Source organism: Poecilia reticulata, linkage group LG12 (genome assembly GCF_000633615.1).
Source record: "Poecilia reticulata strain Guanapo linkage group LG12, Guppy_female_1.0+MT, whole genome shotgun sequence".
Lineage (NCBI taxonomy): Eukaryota > Metazoa > Chordata > Actinopteri > Cyprinodontiformes > Poeciliidae > Poecilia > Poecilia reticulata.
In genome coordinates, this window is record NC_024342.1 from 15,286,690 (window position 1) to 15,299,168 (window position 12,479).

General features: G+C 37.3%; 1 protein-coding gene across 1 annotated transcript in view; it reads right to left on the reverse strand.

Moving 5' to 3' along the window:
• Positions 1 to 1,302: 1,302 nt before the first annotated feature.
• The window catches only part of LOC103473671 (sodium/glucose cotransporter 1-like), a 12,418-nt gene continuing 1,241 nt past the window's right edge, over positions 1,303 to 12,479 (reverse strand). The window contains exons 3-15 of the mRNA XM_008424077.2: positions 11,070 to 11,174; positions 10,860 to 10,919; positions 10,676 to 10,780; positions 10,483 to 10,588; positions 10,002 to 10,082; positions 9,679 to 9,887; positions 4,346 to 4,481; positions 4,144 to 4,251; positions 3,906 to 4,056; positions 3,651 to 3,819; positions 2,589 to 2,804; positions 1,620 to 1,731; positions 1,303 to 1,535 (exon numbers count right to left, since the gene is read on the reverse strand). Coding sequence (XP_008422299.1) covers positions 1,318 to 1,535; positions 1,620 to 1,731; positions 2,589 to 2,804; positions 3,651 to 3,819; positions 3,906 to 4,056; positions 4,144 to 4,251; positions 4,346 to 4,481; positions 9,679 to 9,887; positions 10,002 to 10,082; positions 10,483 to 10,588; positions 10,676 to 10,780; positions 10,860 to 10,919; positions 11,070 to 11,174 — 1,776 coding nt within the window. The 3' untranslated portion in view covers positions 1,303 to 1,317. The remainder of the gene's footprint in view (positions 1,536 to 1,619; positions 1,732 to 2,588; positions 2,805 to 3,650; positions 3,820 to 3,905; positions 4,057 to 4,143; positions 4,252 to 4,345; positions 4,482 to 9,678; positions 9,888 to 10,001; positions 10,083 to 10,482; positions 10,589 to 10,675; positions 10,781 to 10,859; positions 10,920 to 11,069; positions 11,175 to 12,479) is intronic.

The window sequence follows — 12,479 nt, forward strand, 5'->3', positions numbered from 1 at the left end:
TGGATTACTGTAACGCACTTTATCTGGGAGTCAGTCAATCACTGCTCTCACGTCTGCAGCTGGTTCAGAATGCTGCTGACGACTTTTAACAGGAACTCGAAAGAGGGAGCATGTGACCCCTGTCCTGGCCTCACTTGACTGGCTGCCTGTATATTTTAGGATTCATTTAAAAATTCTTATGTTTGTTTTTAAATCACTGCATAATCTTGCCCCGGCTTACCTCTCTGAGCTTCTTCACCCCTACGTACCTTATCGGTCACTCAGGTCAGCAGATCAGCTGCTCTTGGAGGTACCGAGATCCAGGAGGAAAAGCTCAGAGGGGACAGGGCTTTCTCTGTCATTGGCAGGCATGTGCAGAGGGGGGTGCTGGGGGTCCTTGAGCACCTGCCCTTTTTGCTCCTTGCCCCCCTAGTGCCCTGTTGGTTAATTTTTATTTTTTATTTTGTATTATTTTCTAAGCCATCTTCTGACACATAACATGTACTAAAATTATTTGTTTGTTTTTTTTGTACAACATAATAAGCCCTTCGGTCACCTTGTTACCTTTGACCTTTTGCCCGTGACGCATGACGCAATTGCCTCTCGCGCAGTGAGATAAGGCCTATGTGAGATCAATTGACACAATACTGGAAGAATGATGGCACACAGGATCAGCGTTAATGGTTTTGTTATAATTTAAATCCATGCAAAATAAATAACAGTATCCAGGACCACTTAATGTTGATGGTGTTTGGTAGGGCTGTAGTGATACAATAATCTCACGATACAATACGATACGCGATATTCTGCTCACGATACGATATATATTGCGATATTGAGCAAACGATACAATTCAATACACTTTTGCGATTTTCTGAAAGATTTTAGAGGGACAGAGTGATTTTGGTGACATTTTGTAACTGTTATAGAGTTGGATTTAACTGAAAACTGATTAAAAGCACCAACTACACAATACCTGGCTCTGGTTGGACATGGACACAAACTTAGTCAACAGCTGGACAAAATGAATCAAAGTGGTGAGAAAACATGTTTATTTTAATTGAAACAATACAAACTGTAGCTTACATGCATTTGTAAAGTAAATAAAGTGCACCAAGTACCCTGCTCTGAACAGTTTGATACCTTTTTAACCTTGACACTTAACATCTGAAGGAATCACTCTAAGCCTGATGACCTAATCACTCTCCTGGCGAAGTGAGTGAGCAGGGTGACAGTTGGACGTTACGATACTTGCGGATGAATATCAATTTTTTTCTAGGAAAGAAAATATCGATATGTATCGCAAAATCGATATTATTACACAGCCCTAGTGTTTGGCTAACCAAAATATCCGTGAAAGAACACGGTGACACTCAGGAGAATGATGACATTTGCATTGACAACATTCCTCCAGAAAGGCTTCTCTGTTGTATCTGTTAGCTGCTTCTTCAGTTCTGCTTCCTCCTCTGGAGTAAGTTTTGGTGCTTTTTTGTTCTGTTCCAGTCCGCAGAAGCACATTAGCGCTTTCTTGAAGAAATTTGGCTTTTTCTTGAGTTCTGGAATAAAGGCAAAGAGATTTTTGTATCCATCTTTAAAAAACTTCAATCTTAAGAAGTGTATACTGTATGTGTTCTGTATACCTTCTGCATCCATTGTACTCTTGTCCTCATCATGGTCCTCAATCCAATCGTCTGGATCAATGTCCTCTCTTTCCTCTGTACGGTTCCTCAGACTCCAGCACAATCGGTACAGCTGGGAAAATAACACAACATATTGTGTGAGGAAACTGTTCAGAGCTCAGAAAAATGTCCAACTATTGCAGCACAAATCATGGATGTTTTATAGGTTTAAAGCAGCAGGATGTAACTTATATAAAACAGTATGATTTTTACTCTCTCCTGTTGACCTCTCAGATAAATGGTTTTCATAGACCATGAAGCTGTTGCACATTGAGCACCATGTAGATGAGGATGATTGACAGAGCTTAGATCCTCCTCTTAGCTCTGATTGGTTGTTTCTAACTGGAAGAGGTAAATTTCTGCAGATGACAAAAGGAACTTGATCTTTTCACAGATTGCCTGTCTCATATTATACTGTCGCAACATGGTGACAGTTTTAATAAATATATAAAAAACATACTTTTATAAAAGCTACATACTGCAGCCTTAAGTGAACAAAGTAAGTGAAGTGCGTTTCAGCAACTGGAGATTGCTGAAATTGATATAAACATAAATTCTTCTGCAGCAAGTGCATTTTGGTGTAATAAAGTCAAGCTGCTTGAAGCTCATGGAGACGCTATAAATTACAAAAAAAAGTCTTGAAAGAACAGTATTCTTAGCTGCTAATTTCTTCACAATCTTAAACCTCACTCAGAAACTGCATACTAAAAATTTATGTTACTCAGTCTTTAACATCCCAAAGTACCTGAAACTTTAATAAGAATTTCAAAATAATGTAATCATAAGCAGAACATTTTTTAAAGAGTTTGTACAGGAAGTTCATATTCCCTTTCTGCTGAATGGGGTTCACAGTGGATAGTCTTCCTGAGAATAATTACTGATTTGGAAAGTTACATATTAAACTACTCTTATCACAAAACTGTCACATACATGCTTGTCATCGATGGGCTTGGTCATTAGGGAGATTCCAAGTATGAGGATGCAAGAGACAGTGAACAGGATCATCCCAAAGTAGAGGTAGTGCACTCCACAGATGATGGTAGGACAGTCACTCGGGCTAACACAGCTCCCTGTCCCGTAGATAAACTCTGTAATCATCCTGGATAATCCCATTACTAAACCAATTGTGAGTCCGAAAAAGGCACCCTGTAAAAAGAAGAAAGTAGGAAAGAAAGAAAGATGAAAACACTCTATTAAAACAATAATCCACCTACTGACGTCTATCTTAAATCAATACAACTCTGTTATCTGGAATGGCTGCAGCAATAAATTTGGTTTGGCACAGAAGACATCTTATTCCATCGATATATAACAAAAAAACTCCTTCAACATAACCCTCCCAAATAACGTTACATCATCTTTGGTTGATGTGACAGAAACTAAAAATACCTTTTCCTTATAACAAAACAGAGATGTGTTTTTATAAATTACAGTATAGACAAAGTATATTTGGGTTGTGTTTAATCAGGAAATAAGTCACTTCTGTATGCCTGGTGTGGATCCACAGCCTTAAAACTGAGTAAATAACAAACCCATATGACCTACAGTTTACCTGATGGCCACTTTGGAAAGAAAACTACCATATTTTTTTATTCTTCTATAAGAAAAGGCTAAAAAGAGTGATTCATCGGTTTTCTCTCTTAGAGACTAGAACCACTACCCAGGTCTGTTACACCACAACTACAATCCTTCTCATCTCTTCAACATTAAACAGGCATTTCAACCATTGCAGGTCCATGATGTGCAGAGCCTTTCCAATAAGAAACTTTTAAGAACCTCAGTCATGGTGATGAACTGTTCTTCTCCAAGTCCTAAGAGGCCTTCTTTGTGCAGATGACTAAACTTTTTCTATCCCGTGGTAAAATCCTCAGTTCAGGTCTGTCTGCCCCCAAACCAGATAGCCTCTGATAGTCCTTGTATTTGCCATGCATGTTACTAAAAAACATTTATGTTGCAAATATAACAGCAATTGTACACTAAAAGGAAACTCACAGTTTCATTAACTTGTTTACAGAACATGCCGAGCATGAAGACAGCAGCCACAGGTGGAGTGAGATAGCTGGTGATTGACTGAATGTAGTCATAGAGCTGACCACTCTGGGCTGACTGCACCATAGGGATCCAGGCAATGCTTATTCCAATAAGCACCACAATAAACACCCTGAAAGGTAGAATAAACAAAGAGCCATGGTTAAAGTCAAGCATGCAAACAGTAATTATATTAAAATGAAGCCAAAACAGTTTTACCTGCCAGCAATCATCAGTTCCCTCTCTTTGGCACGAGGACGGATCTTAGTATAGATGTCCATGGTGAAGAGAGTACTAGCACTGTTAAATATTGAAGTAAGGGAGCTCATTAGAGAGGCCAACATCACTGACATCATCAAACCCCTCAGACCTGAAGAGAGACAGACAAAGGCGAAGGAAAACATAAAGAAACAAAATGTTGATTTAAATTTTAAGACAATGTTGTCGATCCACTCACCATTTGGCATAAGATTCACAACCAGTTTGGGATAGGCAATGTTGGTGCATCCAACACTAGCTCCACAGTGTTTCATACATTCTTCCGGGACCACACATGCCACCTCATCTGAATGTTTTAAGAAATTGTTTACACTTTATTGTTGTTTTACACCAGATTTTTCCCTCAAGACAACAGAACTTGGAAAGAGCAAAACACGCACCAGGATACAAGATCCTGCTTATCATGCCAGGAAAAACCATGAGAAACATGGGCAGCACCTTCAGGTAGCCACACAAAATGCAACCTGCTTTCACGTGAGAGAGATTCTTGCCTGAGAGACAACGCTGGACAATCACCTGTAAAAAGATGGAGCATTTGAAGGCAGTGTTAAATACTTAACTTCTACTGTATCAAGAAAAATGTTTGGATTTTTTTTTAGCAGAGCTTACTGCTTTACGTCATTTAAAGTTCCTCACTCAGAAAAACTAAAGTAATTTCAATAAATTGTAATTGGTTGTGGTGAAGGTGCCTGTAAATGAATATCTATTTCTGTGCATACAACTTTAAGTGAGCAGATGAAGCACAAACATATTGATTTCAATTTAAGGCGAATGGAGCTTTTGAGATTAATCACTTGAACTGAGCCATAAATTAATAAATGGCAATGTTGGAAAAGAAAAGCTAAGTAAAAGTATGACACATAGTAATATTAGGATAACGACTATTACAGGCACTGGACATTTCTTATCTTTTGTTAATAAAATACAACATGGCAGATGTGGCTATAGACAGTTGTTAGATTATACAGTATGTCCGTTTACCTATACATTAGACACATTTAGCATAGCTTGTCATACACATTACATAGCAACAGAACATAAACATCATTCACTATGACTAAAATTATTTCAATGAAAGCTAACCAACCTCATTTGAAAATGGGTCAAATGTTTTCTGTTTTACATTTACTGTCGGTGTTAAAGTAAAAACAGGATGCCAGTATTTATTTGTGAACTGAAAAATTTGTGTCTAGGCAACTATAGGTTCAAGAAATCTCAGGAGGTTAGCAAAATATTTGTAAAGTAATTGCAATTCAGCTCATAGATCACCCTTTTACTCCAAAGGGCTGTTATATGACATGGCTCTTCACTATCAGCTAAGGGCGTAAATTCCATCTCATTATTGAGTGGGGGACCAGAAACGGACATTTTTTGGTTACAATTTTGGGGTGGGGGTCGGCAAAGTTACAGTAAAATGTGGTTTAATTTTTATGTGTGTGTGTGTTCGTTCAAGTTACACCATCAAAAATGATTAGTAAGTAGCAATGAATAACAAAAGTGTTTTTCTCAGTAAACAACCTGAGAAAAAGGTTGTTTACCTTTTTGTCAGGGGGGGGGGCACTCTACATGTCCCCCCCCTTTAACATGTAGCGTGTCAAAGGGGGGGAACTAAAAATTATTTTAATTTTTTTCTTAGATGAATGGCACATTTACTTTGTTCTTTGTTTCTATTGCCTTTTTTATATTGATATTGTTTACATACAAGGGTTTTTTCATGATTTCTTTGGGGGGGACAATTCTAGACTTTTCCAAGATTGGGGGCGTCCGGACCCCCCCACCCACCTCTGGGATTTACGCCCTTGCTATCAGCTGACAACCTTAGAGCGCCTCAGTGATTCTGTCCAAAACAGGTGAGATAAAAGAGCTTGAATGCGCGTGCGGTTATGTAAAAATCAACTGGATGAGTTTATGGCCTTAGATTGTGTCTGGTATACAGTAAAACCTGTTACTGAGTCAGTGGAAGCAGGGTCGCTGCCAGGAATCTTGGGCCCCCTGACAAAAAAAATTTAATTGGGCCTCCCCTCACGCAGCTGCTGTTGCAATTTCTTGAGTCTATCTGACCCATCAAAAGTGTCATAATTTCAAAGGCTTGCAACTGCCTTGCTTTCTTTGGTCCAATACTGATAACTAGTACAATATTTACTGTTCATGAATTTAACATACAAGAGTAAAATTCAGTATGCATACAGTCTGCCATGCATACAAGTAGGTTGCTTAAATTTTTTCTATTAGTTTTAGATTACTGAAATGTCTCCCCATGAGCAACAGTCATAGAGTAGTCAGTCAACTTCATTCATTCACTGCTAAATGTGCTAATGGTGGAGAAACAACTTATTGTTACAGGAAAATGCCCCCTAGACAAAGCATTCACAACAGGCTATGCTGACTACAGCATAGCACAGAGCAAAAGAGGAGGAAGGATGAGCCATATGAGGTTGTGATTGACAGCACTAAAATTCTCCTGTCACTCACTGGTTGTTTCTAGCGCTGGGAGAAGGCAGAGGAAATATAATTTTCGCAGATTATCTCTCATACCATCCTGTCACAACTTAATTACAGCTTTGACAAATATGTGGAAAAAATATATATTTTTATAAAAGTTACATACTGCAGCTTTAATTTCACTTGGAAGAGAACAGGTGAGAAGGGACACGGGTTAGAGCTGCTGCTGACTGACTCATCTGTTAAGTGGTGAAAGATACAGGGTCAAGTTCAATATATGAATATGTTGGTATTTTTTTTCCGTAATTAATTAAATGCTAGTGAAATAAAGGCAAACAATAGTCTGTAGCTAAGCTAATTATGCTAAATGGTTGATAATATCACACAGTCAACCCACCTCTGTTGGAGAAAAACTGGGTTATAATTTGACACTCTTGCCTTTTTCTCTATCTTCCTCTCTATTTTTTCTTTTTGAAAACCTGATTTATTAACTTTTCTTCCTACTGTCTGCTGCTGAACAGTTTCACTCTCATGCGCTCCAAGCAGGAACAAACCATTTCATTCGGGGTGGGGGGTTCAGTGTAAATATGGATGTGGTTTTTGGTCTGGGAGTGGGAACATTACATTTTTACTGCTAAAAACAATCTTCGAAAATGGCTCAATGACGTGACGCCCATTTTTTTTGTGCGGCTCTACTTTTTACAGTTAAAAAGAGGTTTAAACTCATAAAAAGAAACCATAAATATGTAACATATCTCCCCCATTAACACCTTCTTTAACCTTTCAAATGCTGTTCTTTTTTGGCCATTTTTGGGGTCTTTGAAGGGTCAAAATGTCATGCAGTGCGACTGTCCAAACTCAATTAGTGTTTCAAAAATGTCTTTAAAATTACGTTAAATCTGTTCAAATATATTTTATTTCCTGTTTGGCATGATTTTCAAAGTCTTTTCTTCATCTTGTACAAATTTTCAAAGAATTTATAGTTATAATTCCATTATAACATTTAAACAAACTTTGTCCAAAAATGTCATTTAACAAAATGTCATGTGGTGCGACCAACAAGAAATTCAAATTTTTGGACTTAAATTTTGAAATCCAGTCAAAAACAGGAGGTTGAATCATCCAACAGTCTGACAAGAATCACTGGATACAGCAAAMAGGTTTGTTTATTTTTCTTAAATTTCAAAAAGTGTCACTTTTAGCAGTAGGTATGTAGTTGCCATATTTGGGTGTCATTTGGTGCGACCACCAAAAAACTATTAATATTTAAATATACCAACTATTTTCTGTTTTGATTATAAATGTTATATTTGCCTTGTGTTTGAAGCTAGGTTGTTTTTTTAAGGAAGCAAATTATTTGCCTTTTGATAATGACCGAACATGAAAATATCATTTGGTGCGACCGAATATCATTTGGTGCGACCGTTGTAATGATACATTTATGTGTTTGAAAAGGAGTTTCTGTACTTTTATTTTTGATTTCAAAACTCAAATGCAAAAGCAATACTTTGTACTATTATTTTGAGAATAGGTTTTTGTGCAGTTTTATTATTGTTTTGCATTTTATTGTATGATAAAAATATAATTGAACATTTAACATTACGGGAATAGTTATAGCATATATTATGTCATTTATTGTTTTTATCTATTTTACCAGATCCCACTGTCATCAAACTGAGCTATGATGAAGTGCATTATGTGACCCAGGTACTTCAAGATGTGAGAGAAGAAGTCCAAGTCGGCACCATGCGACAGTCTGATGACAAGGACTTGGTCACATGGTCACATGCTCACCAGAACTTGAACCAGCAAAACCTCATAGAGTTCCAAGTTGAACAGCCAAGACTGGGCAAAGTTCATAAATGCCTGGTTCTAAAAACTGCTTGAAAATAAGCATTTTCCTTTTTTCACTTGGGCATTAAAGTTCCAGGAGTAGACGTGTGCTGATCAATCGGCCACCGATCGTCCCACCGGTCCGATTGATCTGGCAAAATGGAGCCATTTTGCCAGATCACATGGTGTCATTTATACCTAAAGCGAAAAATTAACAGTCAATCCACGTGATCAGTTTTGGCGATTGGCAGTAATCGGCCCTCATTGATCAGAATCGGCAGGAAAAAACTTAATCGGAGCGTCTCTACCCAGGAGTAGCATGATGGTTTTTAAGTTAATTAAATTTTTCCATTTTGAAACCATTACTTATTATATGGTTCTGTTTAAAATAGTTAAACTGAATTATTATATTTTCATTAATGCACTTACATTTGGGACATTGAAAATGTCTTTCCAGTTTTTTAAATAAAATTATGAAATTAAAGCAATCTCCCGTACTTTCTGATTTTATGAGGGATATGTTTGAAATGTTTACTACAAAGTTGATTACTGCATTAATTTTTAGGGAAATTAAATTGGTGTGTTCTATTTGAGTTATTTTTGTAATATACTGAATGCAATTCTATTTTCATGTATTAAAAGGATTTTGACCTGTTTCCTGGCCTACATTTATTGCATAAATCATTTGGTGCGACCATAAATCATTTGGTGCGACCGATTAAAAATGTACATTTATTGAATTCAAAATAGAATATCTAGTATCTGGAGCATACATATTAACCACTAATACAGTGTCCTTAAGTGACTGGTATTTATTTATTGTTTTAACACATTTTGATAAAATGGTGAAGAAAAATAGCTGTCACATCAATTATAAATGGAATTTCACAGGGTTTTTTGGGGAAAACCTGTCATAATTGCCAGAAAAATAAAAAGAAATTTTAAAAATGTATTTCTAAACACCTTAAATAAATGGAAACTTATAAAACAAATTTCCATAGTACATCATGGAAAATACCTTATTTTTAGATAAATCACGGTCGCACCAAATGACATTTTTTAGGACGACAGCCAAATCATATTGATAAAAAACCCTTGAAAAGGTCCAATTTGAATTTTAAATGATGATTTCTATATGCACAACATTTCAAATATTCTAGTAATTGCAATGGATATAAATATTTTTGACATTTTTAATTTAGCTTGGTGGAAAACCTTATACGTCATTGACCCAAATACATTATGATTAATTTTGTAATTGACAGGGCCCCAATTTTTTATTTTTATTTCTATGAGCAATAAATAAATAAATAAATTGTGGAGGGCCCCCTGTTGATCAGGGCCTCTAGAATTGTCATCACGCTTCCCCCTATACCGCGCCCCTGGGTGGAAGTAAAGCTTCCACACAGTCAAAGGTACTGATTGTATTTTTATTGACCTGATCCGCGCACCAGTACCAGGTGGCCTGGATGGTGAGTCCAAACACCATGCCAGGCCAGGGCAGGTCTCCTGTTATTGGATCTCTGAAAAGGTGGAAGGTGTCTTTCCGTGGCTCGTAGCACTCTGTGCTGATGTTAGAGGTGTTTGTGGGAATTGCAGCCATGTAGAGTGTCTCGAAATTTGCATAGCCCCCCACATCATTGAAAGCTGAGGGAAGACAGGGAGAAATGGTTAGACTAAGACTCACTCTTCCATTTCTTAATGTCACAATGAAAAAAATCAATAGTGCAATATAAAATGATAAGGATTATTGCTTATTACCAAAACCCAGGAGAAGGAAGGATCCAATAACCATGATGATGGTCTGTAAGGCGTCTGTATATATCACCGCAGCCAGTCCACCTGAAATAAAACATGGCGCTAGCAATCTGAAACATTTTTTATTCAGAAGTGTAGACCGTAATATGTGCACTAGAGAGTATAGGATTATCTTGTTTTTATATCAGTGTTCTTTTTCCACTTGTTTTGTAAAAGTTATGTGAAGGTGTGCACAGATTATTGCAGAGCAGCAACTATTAGAGGGCTATTTGAGGCTTATTGTAATCCATGGGCAATTAACCACAAACACACCACAGATATACAAGCCAGGAAAAGAGGAGTTTTCTCTTTACATGTGTTTTTTGATCTTGAGAGGACTTTACCCTCACTCAGGGGGCCATTTACATAAGACTTTTTGTAGGCAAGGTTTATGAGGAAAATGTTAATCTCCAAAAAGAAAGTGAATTTCTTCCTGAGGATGCACCTGTGACGGTGTACAGTGCAGTAATCGCCAGAAGAGCGATAATAGCAACGTAGATGTTCAGTCCAAGAGCCTGCTGGATGAAAATGGCACCAGAGAACATGTCGGCCTGGAAGGAGACAGAAAGGATCTTTTACTTTAATTTGTTAAATGCATTTCTGAAAGGTTCAAAGGTTATAAAGAAAAAAAAACATACAGAGATCTTTGTGAAGACGTAGAGGAAGAGGGAGAGCACAGAGAGATAGATACGAATCCGCTGTCCTCCGAACCTCTTCTTCAGGTACTCAGGCATGGTGATCACCTAGACAAATTTGATAATATTTTTTTTATCAAGGTTCAATGACTATAACTTTTCAACAGAAAATGCACATGCTGTTTACCCCAGCTTTGATGTAGATCGGCACAAAGACCCATCCCAGAATGACGACAACAAAAATAGCCTGGAACAAACAAAACATGGTAAAACATTGAAACAATCAATAAAATATTAAACATTAAAATGATTTTTACTTTTCAGTTTCTCCAAACAAATTATTTTGCATTATGAGATCTTGTCTTTCCTATTTGGAAAACATACCACAAATACTCACGTTCCACTCAAATCCACCAACGGCAATTCCAGAAGCTGCAGCAGTACCAGCAATCCCTACAAAGTGGCCGCTGCCAATGTTGCTGGCAAAGAGTGATGCTCCAATCTAAAAAAAAATTTTAATTTACAAAGGAATCCCAAAACAATCAATAAATACCAGATGACTTGCTCTGCTGATAAACACATTTGGAACATTTTCTGTTTTTAAGGCCCTTTCAGGATAATATGATATCTCATTCAGGACAGGTTTAACACAAGGAATGCAAAAGTTGTAGCTCATGCCGTGGGTGAGACTGTGTGTGTGGAGGCTCTTGAGACTCTAATTCTGACCACAGCCCACATCTTATGAATCTCCCCAAAACTATTGAAAGGGCTCTGCTTGTCAGTCCTGTTGTTGTGGATTTTACAGTTGCAGGAAAACCTTTTTCTATCTCACTTTTTCCTTCCAGTTTTCAATTAACCTGTTTGGATACAGCCCTCTGTGAATACTCAGCTACTTTAGCATTGACTTTTTGTGACTTCCGTCACTGATAAGACAACTGTCAAGTCAGCAATCCTCCATGTGTAGGCCTTAACTTGGCCACAACATTTGTTATTGGTGCTTTTGTCTTTCTTATTTTGTGGAGGAGGGGGCATGGGTAATCATAATGAAGTCTATCCACTAACAAATGTATGTAAAAATATGCAGTAAGGTTTCAAGACTTTTAATTGGATTTCTGAATATATTTAACTTTTTGATTATCCTCCTGACTACCAGTAGTTCATTTTTGTCCTCTGTAGAGGACATTTCTTAACTTTAATATCTCCCACCCAATGCATTCTACTGAATTAATTCCTTTTGGTATCTAGAGAGGACATTTAGGGCTTTTCAATAATACCACATGTGAAGGGGTGGGACTTTTGTACCTTACTTTTTCTCATTCATAAAAATGACGTTCATCAGTACAAGCACATTTTATGGAGAGAGACAAAGTAAGTGCATAAAACTTTTTATTGTGCAAATTTTGGTTTAAAATTTTGTTGGCATATTCTAAATAAGTCTCTTAGCAGCATATTAAAACATTCTATGAATTATTTTGACTATTTACTTGCAGTATTTAATAGTTGAAAAATTGTCCTCTGTAGTGGACATTTGGAATTATTTTCTGTTTTTTCTGTATCCATCCACCCATTCATCCATCCATTCGCCCATCCATTCATCCACCCACTCATTCATTCATCCATCCATCCACCCATTCATCCATCCATTCGCCCATCCATCCATCCACCCATTCATCCATCCACCCACTCATTCATCCATCCACCCACTCATTCATCATTCATCCATCCATCCATCCATCCATCCATCCATCCATCCATCCATCCATCCATCCATCCATCCATCCATCCATCCATCCATCCATCCATCCAT